This window comes from Erythrolamprus reginae, chromosome 8 (genome assembly GCF_031021105.1).
Source record: "Erythrolamprus reginae isolate rEryReg1 chromosome 8, rEryReg1.hap1, whole genome shotgun sequence".
Taxonomy (NCBI): Eukaryota; Metazoa; Chordata; class Lepidosauria; order Squamata; family Dipsadidae; genus Erythrolamprus; species Erythrolamprus reginae.
The window spans coordinates 7,872,238-7,892,317 of NC_091957.1; the positions used below are offsets into that span (position 1 = coordinate 7,872,238).

General features: G+C 42.5%; 1 protein-coding gene across 1 annotated transcript in view; it reads left to right on the plus strand.

Moving 5' to 3' along the window:
• Positions 1 to 5,253, plus strand: part of PAPPA (pappalysin 1) — a 157,816-nt gene extending 152,563 nt beyond the window's left edge. The window contains 1 exon segment of the mRNA XM_070759604.1: positions 4,770 to 5,253. Within this exon segment, the coding sequence (XP_070615705.1) occupies positions 4,770 to 4,877 (108 nt within the window). The 3' untranslated portion in view covers positions 4,878 to 5,253.
• The last annotated feature ends 14,827 nt before the right edge of the window (positions 5,254 to 20,080 follow it).

Below are 20,080 nucleotides of genomic sequence, written 5' to 3' on the forward strand. Positions count from 1 at the left end.
TGAGTAGAGTGAGATTGCCTAAGCGAAAGTTGCGTAGGATCAGGTTAACAACTCTAGAGGCTTTTTTGGCGATATTGTTGCAGTGGGCTTTAGCACTTAGGTCATTCGATATTAGTATTCCAAGGTCCTTTACAGAATGTGGGTTAGCAGTGAGAGATTGTTTATTCAGTTCGTATGTGCGGTTTGGATTCATTTTGCCGATGTGGAGGGTAGAGCATTTGTTGGTTGATATTTGAAGTTGCCAGGTGTTAGACCAGTCTGAGACAAAGTCCAGGTCTTTTTGGAGAGTGAGTGTGTTATCAGTGGTGTTGAAAAGTTTCACATCGTCGGCAAAAAGAACACAGTTGCTTTCGATATGGTCACAGAGATCATTGATGTAGCGAATGAAGAGAGTAGGACCTAGTACGCTTCCCTGGGGAACGCCGCTTATGACAGGGGCAGGGGTGGAGATGGCGCTACCAATTTTGACAATTTGTTGCCTGTTTGACAGGAATGCAGTAATCCAGTTGTGGAGGAGTCCTGAGATGCCATAGGATTTGAGTTTTAGGAGTAGTTTGTCATGGACCACTGAGTCGAAGGCTTTGCAAAAGTCTATATTTTTCCAACATCTTTTTCACGACCTGTATTCCAGCTGTGGTCTTACTAAGCGGTACTAATACTTCCCGTGGTTTGTAGGAAGCAATTCAAGAGGACAGAAAGAAAGCAAGCTTTTTTTTAAAAGAAAAAACCCTGAAGTTAGAACATTGTTTCCCTGATTCTTTCTTCCTTTTGAGTCAGAAAGCCTTTCCCCTAACTCACGAGGCGTTTCACATTCCCGCAGAGCTAAGCAACTTCTCGAAGGACAAGAACAGGTGAGGTGAGGACAGGGACAAAATTAGATTTTTGTGTCATTTGTGAGGGCACAGATGCATGGAATTAAATATAGCTCATACCATGACTGTCCTTCGTGAAATCAATAATTTCTTACTCCGCTTTCTAACACCACCCCCAACTCAGTCAATGAGCCTTGGGCAGCTTATGGTTCAGAAAATGCATTACAATGAACACTATTTTTTTAAAAAACACGTTTTCAAACAATAAAAACCCTTTAAAAACACATTCAGATTAAATAGGACTGGAAGTAAAATGCTTGGCCAGTTAGCAATGTAGCCAGGAAATGTACCTTTTAACACAATCAGCATCCGAGCACAGGAACGTAACTTGGTTTTTTAGGGCCTTAAGAAAAAATCACTAGATAAGTGGTCAAAGCAATGGAAACTGCAGTTTAATGTTTCCAAATGTAAAATAAAACACTTGGGGAAAAGGAATCCTCAAGCTGAGTATTGTATTGGCAGCTCTGTGTTAGCAGAAACTTCAGAAGAGAAGGATTTAGGGGTAGTGCTTTCCGACAGTCTCCCAAAGGGACTGTGGTCATTGCAGTCAGGAACATCGCCCTTTTCCTTGGTAGGGAAAGCGAGTAGGATGCTTGGCTGCATAGCTAGAGGTATAACAAGCAGGAAGAGGGAGATTGTGATTCCGCTATATAGAGCGCTGGTGAGACCCCATTTGGAATACTGCGTCCAGTTCTGGAGACATCACCTAGAAAAGGATATTGATAAAATAGAAAGGGTCCAAAGACGGGCTACAAAAATGGTGGAAGGTCTTAAGCATAAAACTTATCAGGAAAGACTTCATGAAGTCAATCTGTATAGTCTGGAGGACAGAAGGGAAAGGGGGGACACGATCAAAACATTTAAATATGTTAAAGGGTTAAATAAGGTTCAGGAGAGAAGTGTTTTTAATAGGAAAGTGAACCCAAGAACAAGGGGGCACAATCTGAGGTTAGTAGGGGGAAAGATCAGAAGCAACGTGAGAAAATATTTTCCTGAAAGAGTAGTAGATCCTTGGAATAAACTTCCAGCAGACGTGGTTGGTAAATCTACAGTCACTGAGTTTAAATGTGTCTGGGATAAACATATATCCATCCTAAGATAAAATACAGGAAATAGTAAAAGGGCAGACTAGATGGACCACAAGGTATTTTTCTATGTTTCTATGTTTCTAAATTAACAAGGCTGAGGGGGTATTCTGATCTTTGATGAGAGGTTGGTCCATTGACCAGGTGGTACTGCTGAACAAGGCCACCCTTTGCTCCTCACCAGCCAATTCTCTTGGACTGACTGGATGGGCAGCAGGTCCTTTCTGCTTGATTTGGCTGGACAGGTAGAGATTCTTGGAAAAAAGATCCATCCCATTAGAAACTAGGATTTGAGGACAATTAGGGGAATGTCTATGGAGGTTCTCCATCATTTGGGTCATGTTTGTCCCAACAATACTTTCTCCCTAAAAGGGCAATTGGATTTCCTTGGTTGATTCTATGAAGAAGAAAAAATGAAGGAGGAGGAAAGGAAGAAGAAAAGGGAGGAATAGGAGGGAAGAGGGAGGAGCAGGAGGAGGAGGAAGAGAAAAAGAAGAGAGGAGGAGGGGAGGAGGAAAGAGCAGGAGGAGGAGGAGAAGGAGGAGGAGGAGGAGGAGGAGAAGAAGAAGAAGAAGAAGAAGGAGAAGGAGAAGGAGAAGAAAGGAAGAAAGAACGAAGAAAGAAAGAAGGAAGGAAGGAGGGAATGAAAAAGAAAGTTAAAAAGAAAGTTAAAGAAAGAAAGAAAGAAAGAAAGAAAGAAAGAAAGAAAGAAAGAAAGAAACTTTTCATAGAAAAAAACCCACAGGAAATTCCAGTTGCCTTTTGGGGTGGGAAAGAATCTTTGGGGGTGACAACTTAGGAAGGGGCTCCCCTCCCAACTCTTCTCTGGGTCTGTGCACCCCTGAAAGCTTTTGTTACAAGCCTCTCTCCCTCCCTCCCACCCTCTCCCTCTCTCTCTGCAACAAGTCTGAAGTTCCTGAAATAAACCCGTCGTCCTGCTTTTTGGAGGCCAAGCCCAGAGCATTGAGCTTCCACCAGATTCTGGGTGGCAGAGAAACTTGCCTAGCTAGGAAGATGGCTCTTCCCTTCCTTTGCGTAACTCAGGTGTCAGAGAAGCAGGTGGATGCACGCGCGCACACACACGGGGAGAGTCTAAGGTGGCAAAAGTGCATCTATAAATACCTGGTCTATTTCCAGAAGCCCCTGTGGATGTCGTCACGAGAGAAAGACGGCAGATGTTCTTCTTTAAATTGCCCTACTAGAAGGAACAAACCGGGGTGCCAGTAGGGATAGATGGTGGGTTGCAAATAAAATTAAAAAAGGGGGGAGCAGGTTGTGGCCTCGGCCAGCAAGGGAAGGGAATCAAACCATTAATGCTGGCAAGCACAGATGGGAAAAGACGCTGGGGATTTTGTTCCTCACCTGCCCATCGCTGGCTCGGCCCCTGCCCTTCTCCTGATGCAATCGATCGAAATTGGATTCCTTCTGCTGAAGGAAACTTATCACAAGGATAAAACCTTGAACATCCGCAGGCTGGCTTATTTCATTTTTTATTTATTTATTTAAAACAAGACGTACCAATAGAAAACACGCAAACATAAAAGAAAAACACACATATCCAAAATGGTTTACATCCCAATTTTCATCAGAAACACATATGAAGTTTTTATATCAATTGAGAACAATTTTGTCTATATTTGCTGTAAATGTTGTACATTTCATAAGAGGAAAAAGAAATTTAGACAAGGGAAAACGACAAGAAGAAGGGACCTGGGAAAAAAATCTAGTTTCAAATTAAAAAAAATAAAAGAAGTATCCATTATTAATCTTTTAAACCTTACATTCTATTTCACTTAATTAGCTGTTCCTTTGTTTTAACCAATGGCAGAATTTATCCCAAACTCTATAATAATCTGTTTCTTCTTTCGCTTCTAATTAACCCAAAAATTAGAAGTGAAAGAAGAAACGGATTATTATAGAGTTTGGGATAAATTCTCCAATTGGCACATTCTATAATTTTTTAAATAATCATTTCTTCTTTTGGTATGCCCTCGCTTTTCCATAATTGAGCATAAGTTATCCTAGGCGCTGTTAGAATATGGGTAATCAAGTATTTATCTTCTTTCCAAGGGTGGCTTATTTTAATGTGCTTGGTATAATGCAGCCTCTAGAGATAACTGAGAAGGCATCACACCAGATGTTCAACTTTAGTTCCCAGCCTCCTTCGGGAGGAGAGCCAATTGATGGTTACCCAGGAACACGAAATAGCCTGAAAGTCACCCTTACCTCCTAAAGGTTGTTAAGGAGTGTGCAGAGCGACCCTTGAGTTATCAAAGACAGTGCAGAGTGAAAACACGGGATTGTAGTAGATATCCAGGAGATATGAGTAATTACCCAGTCATACATACAAATACATTGCAGTGCAATTAGTGTTTTACTTTTAGAAATAGCACAGCCAAGTTAAACAGGGAATTATTTGTCTAGCAGAGTGATGGCATTCGGGCAAAAACTGTTCTTTTGTCTAGTTGTCTTGGTGTAGTGACATTTTGAGGGTAAGAGTTGAAACAGTTTATGTCCAGGATGCGAGGGGTCAATAAATATTTTCGCCACCCTCTTTTTGACTCGTGCAGTATCCAGGTCCTCAATGGAAGGCAGGTTGGCAGCAACTGTTTTTTCTCAAGTTCTGATTTTCATCCAAAGTCTGTGTCGGTCTTGTTGGGTTGCAGAACCGAACCAGACAGTTATAAAGGTGCAACTCCATGATTCCTCTGTAGTAGGCCAACTCTGTGGGACCTAACCAGCCACTAAATTAATTAATTGATTGATTGATTAGTTAATTAGGTCCCTTCCAACTCTTGTTCTTCTCTTACAGGTGATCCCGTTCCCCATGTCTTGTGACCTGCAGGGCGAATGTGCTTGTTTAGATCCCGATGCCGAAGAGCAAAATCCACAGGACCCGCCTGGCTTCAACTTTGCCTAATGCCAAGCGCTAAGGCCCAGAAGGTGGAGAGACACACAGACAGATAGACAAGACAGGGAGACACACCGAGGGCTTCCCCGCCAGCGGCAGGCAAGGAGATACACCACCGTTCCACCTCTCGTTTTATCAGTATCATTTAAAAAAAAAAAAACAACCCACAAGCTGCTCAAAACTCTCACCCGTTGTCGTTTCCGCGCCAGGGGGCATTTATAGACTCGCAACCCGGTTCTGCCTTCCGTTTTGTTTTTCTTTGCCAGAGGGAGAACCGGAAACTCTGGTGAAGGAGAGGGGGGGTAAATGGAAGCAAACCGGATTCTTTGTATTAATTGTATCTTTTAACTAGCAAGGAGAAGCAAGACCGCCAAAAAAAAGAATATAAATAAAATAAAAAGGACTTTCCAGGGCGGGTCGTCGGGGAGGGGGGTTAAGGGTTGGGGAGAAGAAAGCATGTGTTACTCAATACTGCGTCCATCTTGTAGGAACCGTGTTATGGGTTTTTTTTAAAAATTTTAGATTCGGGGGGTTATTTTGTACGTCTTGTTTTGGTTTTCTGCATTTCTGGATCCGGATTACGGCACAGAAACATCGATCAATGTTCCAGCTAATGTTTATAGAGGGAAACTAGAGGAGGGAGAGAGGGAAGAGGGACAGAAAAGAGTTAGAATGAAAGAGGGAAGGTTTTGGTAAAGTTCCAATCTTTGTGCCCTCGGCAAATGCTCACAGCCTTCAAGCCTTTTCTTTCCAGAGAAGACCAGACTGCTTTGGACCTCTTTGACCGAGTCACATTTTCCTTGGTCTGAACACGGATTCCCCTCCCTACACCTAGAGGTCATGGCAACCACTGGAGAGCAAGGGGATAGACCTCCTCGCCGGCTCTTTGTGGGAAGGTCACACCTGTGGCTCAGAGGGGCTGAGTGCCAAGAAGCCAAGAAAGCTGCTAACGTGCTCTGTGTCGCTGCCAGAGAACCTGAGAAAGATGACCACGCTGACCGAGAAGGTCAAACCATACTATAATCTCCATTCCGCCATGCTGCTAATTCTGCTGCTGCTAGATTTTTCAGTCAACCAAAATTCCCGTTTTTCAGGAACAGGGTGATATTTCAAACCTTCCACACAACCGGACAGTCTGCCTTAAAATTGCTTTATCGACTGCCTGCCTTTCCAAACCCTCCTTGACTGTTTGTCTCCCCTTTGTATGTGTGTGTTTGTGTTGTGTTTATTGGGTGTGGCACTGGGGAAGAAGACTGGGGCATCACTCAACCTGAAGAGTTCCCCTTCTCCAGAATGAAGCTTTGGTAGAGGGACTAGGACAGTGATGGCCGTTGCCCTAGTTTAGCTCAAACGTGAATGGGTGTGCTGGCCAGCTGATTTGTAGCTCACACAGAGACTCTGGGAGGGCGTTTTTGGCTTCCAGAGAGCCTCCGAGGGGATGGTGGAGGGCACTTTTACCTTCCCTTGGTTCCAGGGAAGCCTTTGCAGCCTGGGGAGGGTGAAACATGAGCCTACTGGGCCCACCAGAAGATGGGAAACAGACCGTTTCCAGCTTCCAGAGGGCCTCGGGGGGGAGAGAAGCTGTTTTCACCCTCCCCAGGCATTAAATTATGGGTGTGGGCACCCACGCATGCACAATAGTGCATATGCAAACTCTTTCGGCACCCGAGGAAAAAAAGAGTTGCCATCATTAGTCTAGGAACACACCCACAATCTGTTCTTACCTGGCTGACAGATAGTTCCTCCGAGCTACCCCAACCATGGCAACTTTAAGATTTAGGAACATCAACTCCCAGAATTCTTGGGAATGCTGGGAGTCGAAGTCCACAATTCTTAAACTCAGCCCTGGTTTAGTTCCTTTTCTCTCTTCAGATTTAAAAAGAAAATTAGCTGAAACAACACTCTAAGTCCGTGATGGCGAACCTATGACATACGTGCCAGAGGTGGCACGCAGAACCTTCTCTATGGGCAACCGTGCCATCACCAGATGCTCTTCTCATTTCTAGTGTTCATGTGAACATTAATATTTTTGGCATGTATTTCCAGCCAGCTGGTCTTTGGGAAATGGCCCCCAAAAGGCCTGTTTTCCAGCCATTTGAGGGCCAAAAACAGCCTGAAAATGCCCCCAAAAACCAAAAAATGGCTGCATGGCAGCCAGCTGGTCTTTGGGTTTCTGGCACTCTGGCGCATTCACATGCACACGAGTTCCGGTTTGGGCCCTCGGTGCCGAAAAGGTTCGCCATCACTACTATAAGTCAGGGATAGATGGAGGGAAGGAAGGAGAAATTAGGACTTTCTGCCAACTTTCCTTTTTTTTTTTAAATAAGTTTTTTTATTAAATTTTTTCACAACAAACAACAAAAAACTTAAAGAAAGTTTTTAAGCCAACTTTCCAAACTGAAGGAACCCCATATATCAGTATTATTATTATTATTATTTTTTCATGGAAAATTCCATTTTGGAGAAAACACCAACACAAAACAGGAGGGTTGAACACAACCACCTTTGCAGCCCAACCCCTCCCATTTTGTCCTCTTTGGGGTCATCCTCAGAGGGCAGGTTCTTGCTCTCTGTCCTCATCTGTTGGAGCATACCTTCTCCTTGAACTTGGGTGTCCTCCTCCTGCAAGGAATCTGGAACGCAATCTCCTAATTCTCCTTGGCTGTGGCCCAAACAGAGGAGCCAACTGTTTCCGTGGACCACGGAGGCACAATTTAGCACATTGCTGCTTGTGTGCCTCTCGGGGTTGTAAGCGTGTTGGGTTTTCTTTTAACACAGAATGGCTCCATCGCCGCGGTCTGGATGCCATTCGGGTGAGAACAAACCACAACCTCGGGCGCTCCAAATGGCAGAAAATGTTGGCTTCCTGACACACACACACACCCCACCACCGTCCCGAGCATTTAATCTCCGGGAGGAGAGAGAACGGGGGCTAAGTTGAGTTTGAGGAAAGAGTTAGTGTCTTTGGAAAGCCTTCAAATTGAGCTGACATTTGCAGTTCTGAGGTTGAGATGCTCCGCGAGGTTTGCCAGCATCAAATCCCCAAGATCTTTCCGTCCCAGACTTTCACAACAACCTTGTTCGAGCCCCATCCTCAGCCTCCCTGGCTGCCAGCATGTGGCCTGAGAGGGATGGGACTTGGAGGGCAGTTAGTTCCTGGGAAGAGGCCATCGATTTAATTGGGTTGGGTGGGTCCCAAAGGTTCAAGAGTAAATCGGACTGACTTTGTTTTTCCTCAAAGGTGTGTTTGATTCTCATCCAGGAAGCTTCTTCGGTTATGAACCGAAAAAGCTTTTTGGATGAGAAGCAAATCATTTTCATCCCCAAGAGGGGGGGGGAGTGCAAATTCAGGTTGGGGGACTGCCTTTTTTCTTCTCCTCCCCTTCCTCCTCTCCACAAACTTCACTCCCTTCTAAGCACTGATAACATTACCTCGTTGGGTCATGAAACATCTGCAAGAGAAGAACCAAGCTCAGAGAGCACCAAGGACCCCACAATCATCATTGTCATTGTCATCGTTCTCATCCTCTTCCTCCTCCTTTCCACAAACCCTACTCTCTTTTAGCACTGATGACATTACCTCGTTGGGTCATGAAACAACTGCAAGAGAAGAACCAAGCTCAGAGAGCACCAAGGACCCCACAATCATCATTGTCGTTGTCATTGTTGTCCTCCTCCTCCACTCCCTTCTAGCACTGATGGCATTTCCTTGTTGGGTCATGAAACAACTGCAAGAGAAGAACCAAGTTCAGAAATCACCCAGGACCCCACAATCATCATTGTCGTTGTCATTATTGTTGTTGTCGTCATCCTCCTCCTCCTCTCCACAAACCCCACTCTCTTCTAGCACTGATGACATTACCTCATTTGGGTCATGAAACATCTGCAAGAAAAGAACGAAGCTCAGAGAGCACCAAGGACCCCACAGTCCTCCTCCTCTTCCTATCTTGGAGGGTCCCTTGGACGCAGGCTTCAGCTACCTCTGTCACGGTGTCCTTTGTTTGTAACTGTAGGTTCCTTTTCGGGTTTTACCTGTGTTTCGTTTTTTGTTTGGAAGGAAGAGAGAAGAAGACGGGAGAAGGTGGGGAGCTTCACATATGTCTTGGCTTGAAAATTGCCGCAACTGGTTTGAGGAGCACCTGAAGGGGAGCAAAATATTCATCCACATTTGTTCCAGACAGAAATAAGTTGGTGCTGGGCCAAAACGTGTTCGGATGAGAAATATCAGATCTGTTGTTGTGTTTTAAATGAAACATCCATTTCATGCCAGTTTGAAAGAAAAGATGCAAGGGAAACCTGAATTCCTCCAGATGTTGCTGGCCTACAACTACCAACATTCCTTCTCATTGAACCATAGCTGCTCAGAGTTGTAGGTCATTCTTCATCTGCGAGGCTCTTCAGGTGCCTGAGTATCTAAATAGTAGACAGAACAGACTTCTAAAAAGTTGCACGGCCTCCAAAGAGCAGCGCTCTCTAAAATAACACAAGATTTAAAGTATGTTGGAAGCTGTGTGTTGCACGCCCCCGGGAGGTTATGGAAGCAAGTCTGAGAAGGTGACGAAGATCCAACCCATGGTTGACCTTCTTTAGTTGGTTCCTTCCTTCCATTGTTGGTTAGATAACAGGGGTTATCTTCCTGAGCAACTGGCATCCCGTGTCTTGTGACATATGGGTGGAGGAGATGAAATAATTTGAGATATGTGCATGCACGTAGGTTCTTCTCACTTTCCTCCCCCGTGTCTCTTATGGACTGTATATACACTGCTCAAAATATATACATATATATATAAAGGGAACACTTAAACAACACAATATAACTCCAAGTCAATCAAACTTCTGTGAAATCAAACTGTCCACTTTGGAAGCAACACTGATTGACAAGCAATTGCACACGCTGTTGTGCACATTCAACTTTGTACAGAACGAAGTATTCAATGAGAATATTTCATTCATTCAAATCTTGGACATGTTACTTGAGTGTTCCCTTTATTTTTTTTGACCAGTATATGTTTATCAGTATTTCACACATTTGCCCAACTGCAGAGTTTTTTTTTTTTTTCAAGGAGAGGTCTTCATAGCATCACTAACATTGTAATTGTTACCCAAGATAGTGTCAACTTTTATTATCATTGGATAGGATCTCCTTCATGTGATCACGGATGAGAAGTGGGGAGGAATGTCTTTGGTCTACCCAAAGAAGTAGCCTAGGAAGTTCTCATCTAGCCCTGTGGTTGGAAACCACATGCGGAGATGGACAAAAGTTGTAGAGGACCAACTCAGAGACCATGAATCTTGTTGAGGGTCTCCTCAACAAGACTCATGGTCTCTTTGAGTTGGTCCTCAACAACTTTTATCCATCATGTGTTGAGAACCTCAAAGACTTTTTAGTCATGAAAAGCATCAAGGTCTTCAACTATGGGAATTTAGCCACTCTGACCAAGTGAAGAATATGAGTCAGCTTTGTGGTAGACCACAGAGAGGTTAAGTCTGGGCCAAACCCACTCCAGGAAGGGATAGCTTACCAGAAGACCTACTTGGTTGAAGTTTTCAGGCCCCCTTTGGATCCACGTCTATCCTATGAAGACAGGACTAACCTGCAGTTGTTTGTGGCCAACAATACACCATGACTAGCACCGAAGGTGCTGATGAGAGGTTTTTTATTTCTCTCTCTCTCCATCCTTTTCTCACCAAAAGGACCTTTTGCAGGAAAAGAACCATGTTTCCTTTCCTGTCCCATGTACCCAAGTATGCATAGCAACATCTGTCAACTTTTCTGGAGGCCAACAAGTGATGTTTCCTGACCATCCTTTCATCAGGAGGTCAGGTTAGGTCTCCAGCCAGCAATGTGGTGTCCTGTCCTCTTGGCCAGTTGGACATTTTCAGCACAACTTCCGCCTCTGCTAAAAATCAAGGGTGGTGGTATGTTAAAAAAGAGGTGATTCCCATCCCCACCACCAGCAATTAGGAGTTGAGTGAGGACAAATAGGACACTGTTTGTCCTGAAATGTCCTCTCCGGCAACGATTAGGGAGAAACAAAGAGAGAAGGAGACCTCATATTTCCCCCCCCCCCCCTTTGGTTGCTAACGTCAAGACAAAGGGGTTAGCCAAGATGATCCGTGTGCCAACAGAACCCTCTACTAGTGAAATATCTATCTTACCTATGTGCATAATACTCGTACTACCAAGCCTTCCTTCGTATGGATATTTACTCTATCGATAAAAGAGAACTTTTGTAGCTCAGGGTTGTATAGAGGAGTCCCTGGGTGGCCTCTGAGATTGGTGGCACGCTTGCAGACTTTTTGTGACATCATCAGGGCTAGAAGCTAAAAGGGGAGTTTGCAGGGAGGAGGAGGAAGAGGAGGAGGACTGTGGGGTCCTCGGTGTTCTCTGGGCTTAGTAGTCTTCTTGCAGATTTCATGACCGAACTAGGTAACATGATCAGTGCTAGGTGAGTGAGGTTTGCACAAATAATGCTAGCTATTGGAGTGATGAAATACCTGCAACAAACCATCAGCAATGAGGACACTACTTCTTCTTCTTCTTCTTCTTCTTCTTCTTCTTCTTCTTCTTCTTCTTCTTCTTCTTCTTCTTCTTCTTCTTCTTCCTCCTTCCCCTTCCTCCTCCTCCTCCTCCTCTTCTTCTCTTCTCCTTCTCCCTTCTTCGTCATCCATCATCCTTCTTCATCCTCCTCCTCTTCTTCTCTTCTTCTCCTCCTTTGTCGTCCTTCTTCATCCTCCTTCTCCCCCTCCTCCTTCTCTTCTTTTTCTTCCCCCTTCCTCCTCCTTTTCTTCATTGTTCTTCTTCCTCCTCCTCCTCCCCCCTCCTCCTCCTTCTTTTTCTTTCCCCTCCATCTTCCTCTTCCTCCTCCTCTTCTTCTTCTTCTTTTGTTCTTCTCCTTCATCTTTTTTTCTTCTTCCTTCTCCTCCTTCTCCTCCTTTTCCTTTTTGCAAACCCTACTCCTTTCTAGCACTGATGACATTACTTAGATGGGTCATGAGAAAGCTCCAAGATTACCACACAGCTCCAAGAGCAACAAGGGCCTCTTATTACCCTATTATATCATTTATATATATATCCTAGTCTCCCTTAATTTTAAAATTTCAGCTAAAAACATTGATACATACAGAATATAGTTGTCGGCTATGAATAGATTGACTGCCTTGAAGTGGTGCTGGGTTGGGCCTAGAGGCAAAAAGGAGCTGTGACGTTCCTTCAATATACCAGGGTGATCCGACATAAAAAAACACATATATATATATTCCTGCTATAGTTAAGATGGTTACTGTTGGACTTTCAGTTACAACATTTCTGTCCCACCACACTCTGTACCAGCGTCATCTGATGCGCGACAAATCTCCCACAACTGCAAATGTTTTCATAAGATTTTTACTGGTCTACTGTATACAAAAAAAAGGGGGAGAGAAAGGAAGAGGAAGGGACAGGAGAAAGGAAAAAGGAGAGAGGCAAAGGAAAGGAAAAGAGAAGAAACCACAGTTTAAATCTTACATCTGTACCTCACACCTGTAAGTTTGCTGCTCCAGTATGTTGGGGTTTGCAACAAACCCCTTTAAAAACGAAAGAAAGAAAAGAAATTGTTTTGTTGCTGCATTCATTTGTTTTTAACAAATCTAATTTAAATCTTCAAGCAATATATAAAGATGTAAATAGTAAAAAAAAAAAGCTTATTTATTAAGATGGTCATTTTTAAAAATTATATTTACACAACGGTTCATCTAATTTATTATTATAATTATTGTTATTGTTTAGTACAGGTTCTTTGGGCGGGGTGGAGAGGTTTGATCCTGAAGTCTTTTTATTTTCTGTTCAAGTTTGTCTTTCTAATTTTGAAACCGGTCTGGTATTTTTAAAGAAGTTCCTTCCCACCCTTTTTTTTTAAAACCAACTGCCTATTATTATTATTATTATTATTATTATTGATTTATTAAAAAAAATACTGTCAATATACATGGAAACTATTTTTCCCATTGTCTTTCCTGTATGTTAAAGTTCTATATTATATAAATATAATATCTTGTATGTACCAATATTCAACAGTGTGTTCTTTGTATATAACGTCTTACGCATCATACAGCTCACCTTAATGGACTCCCCCCCCCCCCAAAACAGACTCCAACACAGTGATATACACTTGTATTAAAAAAACAACAACAACTGAATTGGACATTCATTCAATTTTATTATTCTTATTTATTATTACTATGACAATGTCTGGATCTTTGGTTTATTTTGACTTGGGGAGAACCAGTAGGGCTGCAGTTTTGATCCCCATGATGCAAAAGGGATGTTGCGACTCTAGAAAAAGTGCAGAGAAGAGCGACAAAGAGGATCAGGGGATTGGAGATCTATCTATATCTATCATCTACCTATCTATCTGTCTATCTATCTATCTATCTATCTATCTATCTATCTATCTATCTATCTATCTATCTATATGATCTATTGATCTATCCTACCTACCTACCTACTTACCACTGTTGGTCTGTCTGTCTACATCCGTATCTATCTACCTACCTACCTCTACCTACCTCTCTCTCTATCATCTATCTATCTATCTATCTATCATCTATCTATCTATCATCTTTCTATCTTTACCTACCTACCTCTATATCTAACTACCTCCCTCTACCTACCTACCTAGATCTATCTGCCTACCTCCCTATGTCTATCTTTCTGTCAGTCTGTCTATCTATCTATCTATCCATCCATCCATCTACCATCTATCTACCTACCTATCTACCTCTGTCTGTCTGTCTGTCTGTCTGTCTGTCTAATCTATCTATCTATCTATCTATCTATCTATCTATCTATCTATCTATCTATCTATCTATCTATCTATCTAATGATCTATCGATCTATCCTACCTACCTACCAAACCTACTTACCACTGTTGGTCTGTCTGTCTACATCTGTATCTATCTACCTACCTACCTCTACCTACCTCTCTCTCTCTCTATCATCTCTCTTTCTTTCTTTCTTTCTTTCTATCTATCTATCATCTATCTATCTATCTATCTATCTATCTATCTATCTATCTATCTATCTATCTAATGATCTATCGATCTATCCTACCTACCTACCTACTTACCACTGTTGGTCTGTCTGTCTACATCTGTATCTATCTACCTACCTACCTCTACCTACCTCTCTCTCTCTCTATCATCTCTCTTTCTATCTATCTATCTATCTATCTATCTATCTATCTATCTATCTATATATCATCTATCTATCCATCCATCCATCCATCCATCTATCTTTCTATCTTTACCTACCTACCTACCTCTATCTTTATCTAACTACCTCCCTCTACCTACCTACCTACATCTATCTACCTCCCTCCCTATGTCTATCTTTCTGTCTGTCTGTCTGTCTATCTATCTCTTATCTTTCTATCTATCTATCCATCCATCCATCCATCATCTATCTACCTACCTACCTCTGTCTGTCTGTCTGTCTGTCTCTATCTATCTATCTATCTATCTATCTATCTATCTATCTATCATCTATCTATCTATCTATCTATCTATCTATCTATCTATCATCTATCCATCCATCCATCTATCTATTTTTCTACCTATCTTTATCTAACTACCTCCCTCCCTCCCTACCTTGGTCTATCTGTCTATCTATCTACCTATCTACCTACCTACCGACATACCTCTATCTGTATATCTACCTACCTGCCATTCATGGAGAGCAGCTATACAATATCTCTGCAGCTACAGAGTGAAGAAGGAAAACATTTAAGGCCAAAGGGAATCCCTTTTTTCTGCCTCCCCTCTCCAATCCCCAAAACTTTCCAAGCTTCAGAGTTTCCAGCCGGTTACAGAGAAACCTCAACATCTGATTTTCAACGTCTGGGTTGCGTAAGAAAAATGTTTCAAATATGAGTAGTATTTACCGAGTTTGGAGAACTCCCCTCTCTTGGCCTTTGCCTCAAAGCAATTCCTTTTTCAAACAGGGATGTTTGGAGGATACCCAAAGACTCTGGGTTGGATATTAAGCCGGGGCGTTTTAAGATGAAAACCAGAATTAAAACTTTCTTATGAACAATTTGCCTGGGGGCCAAGGAAAGGCACACATTTCAAGTTTATGAGTCGGGATTGAGAACCTGCCCCACTGCACTGGGTCACCTTCTCTAGGCTTTAGTGCCTTTCAGCTACAGGTAATCAACTGAGCCCAGAATTTACATTGCGTAACTCACCTTGTGGCGTCTCTCCATCCACTCTTCTTTGACATTTTGGCCAAGTGCAGAGTCCCCCTGTGGAATTTCTGGGTTGCAAAACTAACACCTTCTCCTCTTCCATAGTTTTCTTCAAATGGATGGTTCCCCCCAGGCACTCTCATTCCCATCATCCTCAGCCAGAAGGGGTATTGAGTTTGGAGAGATGTTGTCTCAGCAATGTATAGAAGGAATCATATTTTTTATTTTATTTTCTTTATTTATTATATTTGTCAAACAAGTACAGAATTATATAGAGCGCTGGTGAGACCACACTTGGAATACTGTGTCCAGTTCTGGAGACCTCACCTACAAAAAGATGTTGATAAAATTGAACGGGTCCAAAGACAGGCTACAAAAATGGACAGGCTACAAATAAAGAAAGAAAGAAACCTCTCTTTGAAAGAAGCATGAATATCAGTCTGCAAGGGAACAATGGGTGAAATGTGAAAGAGAAGGATTTAGGGGTAGTGAACAGTGCGGTAAGGTGGTAGGGAAAGCAAGTGGAATGCTTGGCTGCATAGCTAGAGGTATAACAAGCAGGAAGAGGGAGATTGTGATCCTGCTGTATAGAGCGCTGGTGAGACCGCATTGGGAATATACTGTGTTCAATTCTGGAGACCTCACCTACAAAAAGATATTGATGAAATAGAACGGCTCCAAAGACAGGCTACAAAAATGGTGGAAGGTCTTAAGCATAAAACTTATCAGGAAAGACTTCATGAACTCAATCTGTATAGTCTGGAGGGCAGAAGGAAAAGGGGGGACATGATCAAAACGTTTAGATATGTGAAAGGGTTAAATAAGGTTCAGGAGGGAAGTGTTTTTAATAGGAAAGTGAACCCAAGAACAAGGGGGTACAATCTGAAGTTAGTTGGGGGAAAGATCAGAAGCAACATGAGAAAATATTATAAAGAAAAGGGGAGAGGTCAACAATAGATAATTTAAGGTTGAAGATCTTAGGGTTAGGGGAAGAAGGCTGGCATTTTGAAGGCTGGCATAGGAAAAAGTCTATGCAAAGACAAGAAAAACGGCTGACCAACAGGGCATAAAACTCCAAGTAAATCAAACTACCGTGAAATTAAACCGTCCACGTAGGAAGCAATGCTGATTGACAATCAACTTCATTTTGCTGTCAGCACATTCAACTTCGTACAGAACAAAGTATTCATTGAGAATATTTCACTCATTCAGATCTAGGATGTGTTTTTTGAGGGTTCCCTTTATTTTTTGAGCAGTGTATATTCAAAAGGAAACCGAAGGAAAGATGGAGAAATCTAAGGGAGCCCCCAGCTTGGATTTCAATGGCAAGAAAGACCTTTTTTTGGAAGAACACCCAAGAGGAATTTTTTAAAAAAATAGAGGAGAGGGGGTCTTCTCTCCCACCCACCCACCCACCCCCAAGTCTAGATGGGCTTGTGGTTTTTCTTCCCAAGAGAAAAAAACATTCAGACAGGCTTATTTGGTGGCCTCGCGCGCACTTGCAAGCATTCATAACTTTTCAAAGCACATTTCCATATAAATGCCTACACGAATTTCTCCCAGGACCAGCAAAGGAGATGCCAGCACTTAAAAGAGGAGGAAAAAAGGGGGGTATAACCCCCCCACCCCACTTCTATTAATCAAGAAGGGTCGAGATCGCTGGCGGAATTTCCTCTGTGCATTAAAATGAGTGTTTTTCCAAACCAAAGTTTCTTTTGCCAGTTGGGTCTGCAATGCTTGCTGATGTATGCAATTCCATAAGCTATTTGATGGGCTCCGCTGCAATCTTGAGTTTATCAATGCCACTTGGCCAAACCAGGTTTTCAGGGCCTTCCAAAACAACTGTCGAAGTGTGGGGTGGGGCTATCTAATTGCTGGAGGGATGATGTTCCAAAGGGAGGGAGCCACCACGCACGAGGCGCTTCTAGGTCTCGCCAGATGTATATCCTTAGGGGACGGTGTTAAGGAGTGAGAAGTGTGACTCCTGAGTTTATCAAGGATGCACATGAGCAAAGGAAATGGGAAGTTCTAGCAGATATCCAACTGATAACCCAGAGAGATAAGTAACGGTTCCATCATACAAAGTGTATAAAATATTATTTACTTTGGCAAATATCTTAGTCAAGAACAGACCTAGTCATACACAGTTAAATCAGTCAATACATAAACAATACTCTAAGTCTTACTTATAGTATTGTTTATTATTAATATTTCAATAATTTTAATAATTACTAATATTACCAATATTGTTTAACACTTTTAATAATTACTAATAATTTTAGTAATTACTAATATTGTTTACAAGACTAATAAGTCTTACTTATTCAGCTTAGAATACATAAGCCAGCATTATCTCCGGGACCGCCTTCTGCCGCACGAATCCCAGCGACCAGTTAGATCCCACAGAGTGGGCCTTCTCCGGGTCCCGTCAACTAAACAATGTCGTTTGGCGGGGCCCATGGGAAGAGCCTTCTCTGTGGTGGCCCCGGCCCTCTGGAACCAACTCCCCCCAGAGATTAGAACAGCCCCCACCCTCCTTGCCTTTCGTAAGCTCCTCAAAACCCACCTCTGCCGTCAGGCATGGGGGAACTAAGATATTCTTTTCCCCCTAGGCTACTACAATTTATGCATGGTATGTTTGTATATATGATTGGTTTTATAACAAGGGTTTTTAGCTGTTTTAGTATTGGATTTTTACATTCTGTTTTTATCACTGTTGTTAGCTGCCCTGAGTCTACAGAGAGGGGCGGCATACAAATCCCATCAATCAATCAATCAATCAATCAATCAATCAATCAATCATAAATTTAACACACAGCAGACATAGAGAATGTTACAGATATAGCAAAAAATAACCAGTGAATGGTCAGAGAGAGAGAATCACGCTACTGGCTCCCCCTTATGGCAATATGCAGAAATAGCTCTTAAAGCTATAGTGTTTTAATACATTTAAGCATACATTGTTAGTTTGTTTATATACTGCAAAAAAAAAATAATAATAATAAAGGGAAGACTTAAACAGCAGAATATAACTCCAAACAAATCAAACTTCTGTAAAATCAAACTGTCCACATAGGAAGCAACACTGATTGACAATCAATTTCACATGTTGTCAGCACATTTAATTTTGTACAATAACAAAGTATTAAATGAGAATATTTCATTCATTCAGTTCTAGGACGTATTCTTTGAGTGTTCCCTTCATTTTTTTTGAGCAGTGTATATTGCCAAAACCAACCAGTTGTGTACGTAGTACTAACAGACGGGACCAACAACGTTCCTTACCTCCCTGCTCTAGTGGGTCAGGTGGATGTAACCGACAAGAGACGGTCCTTCAGATAACCTGGTCCCAAGCCATGAATTCTTGAACCTGAAGGTTGAACAGGAAGGCTTGAAGCCATGAAAGAATATTGCAGGATCCAATCTGGGCACTGAGTTCACAGACTCATGCAGGATTCCATCCACAGGGAACTTCTCTCTCTTCAGAATGTGTCAGATTCTGGTGAGAGAGAACTTCCCCAAGAATGGGCCCACAACAAGTCTGAAAACTCAAAAGAAAAGTAAGCCTCTACTCCTGGTAACATGGGACTAGTAAACCTGTGGTGGTGCAGTGGTTACAGTGCAGCACTGCAGGCTACTTCAGCTAACTGCTAGCTGTAGTTCAGCAGTTCAAATCTCACCACTGGCTCAAGGTTGACTCAGCCTTCCAGCCTTCCAAGGTGGGTCAAGTGAGAACCCAGACTGTTGGGAGCAAGAGGCTGAGTCTGTAAACCGCTTAGAGAGGGCGGCAAAAGCACTACAAAGCGGTATATAAGTTGGCCTTCTCCGGGTCCCGTCGACTAAACAATGTCGTTTGGCGGGACCCAGGGGAAGAGCCTTCTCTGTGGCGGCCCCGGCCCTCTGGAACCAACTCCCCCCAGATATCAGAGTTACCCCCACCCTCCTTGCCTTTCGTAAGCTCCTTAAAACCCACCTCTGTCACCAGTCGTGGGGGAATTGAGATATTCCCTTCCCCCTAGGCTTATAAAATTTATGCATGGTATGTCTGTATGTATGATTGGTTTCTTAAATTGGGGTTTTTTACATTACTTTTAATATTAGATTTGTTCATATTGTCTTTTTGCTGTTGTTAGCCGCCCCGAGTCTATGGAGAGGGGCGGCATACAAATCTAATAAATAAATGAATGAATGAATGAATGAATGAATGAATGAATGAATGAATAAATAAATAGAATGAATGAATGAATGAATGAATGAATGAATGAATGAATGAATGAATGAATGCTATTGCTAGAGTTGATTTCTCCACCCCAATGTTAAAAATGGATTTCTCACCTCCGATGATAGGATTTCATTCTGGCACTGGAGATCAACGGATTGTATCTTACCTGTGTCTTCAATGAGAAGCTGGGACCATAATGAAGAGAGACAATTGATGAGGAAGATGCTTGTGGGGGTGGGGGTGTCCAACTAGCTGCCCAATTTTTGTCAGCGAAAACAGAGGAGATGGCATTGTCTGCTCCAGCCCCCAAATCATATCATATTCATACTGGAAGCAATATCTTTAGCATTTCAAACCACATTTAGAAGCATTGTATGATTTTAGAGTTTCTCAGGGAAAATAAAAGGTTCAGCCATGGACCAAAAGTTCTTTAATCGGAGATGTTTCATTACTCATCCAAGGAACTTCGTCAGTCAAAATAGAACAAAATTGGTTAGATTAATTAATTCAAAATTAATTTGAGTTTCCACATTTCTGTCGGTAGTACAGTACGTATTTCCAGGGATGAAATTCAGGTTTTTTTCCCTATTGGTTCTGTGGGTGTGGCAGGGGAAGGATACTGCAAAATCCTCATTCTCTGCACACTCCAGAAAAAGTATACTGCAAAATCCCCATTTCCACCCCACTCCTGGGGGAAGGACACTGCAAAATCCCCATTCATTCCCTACTCTAGGGCCAATCCAGAGGTGATATTTGCCGGTTCTCCA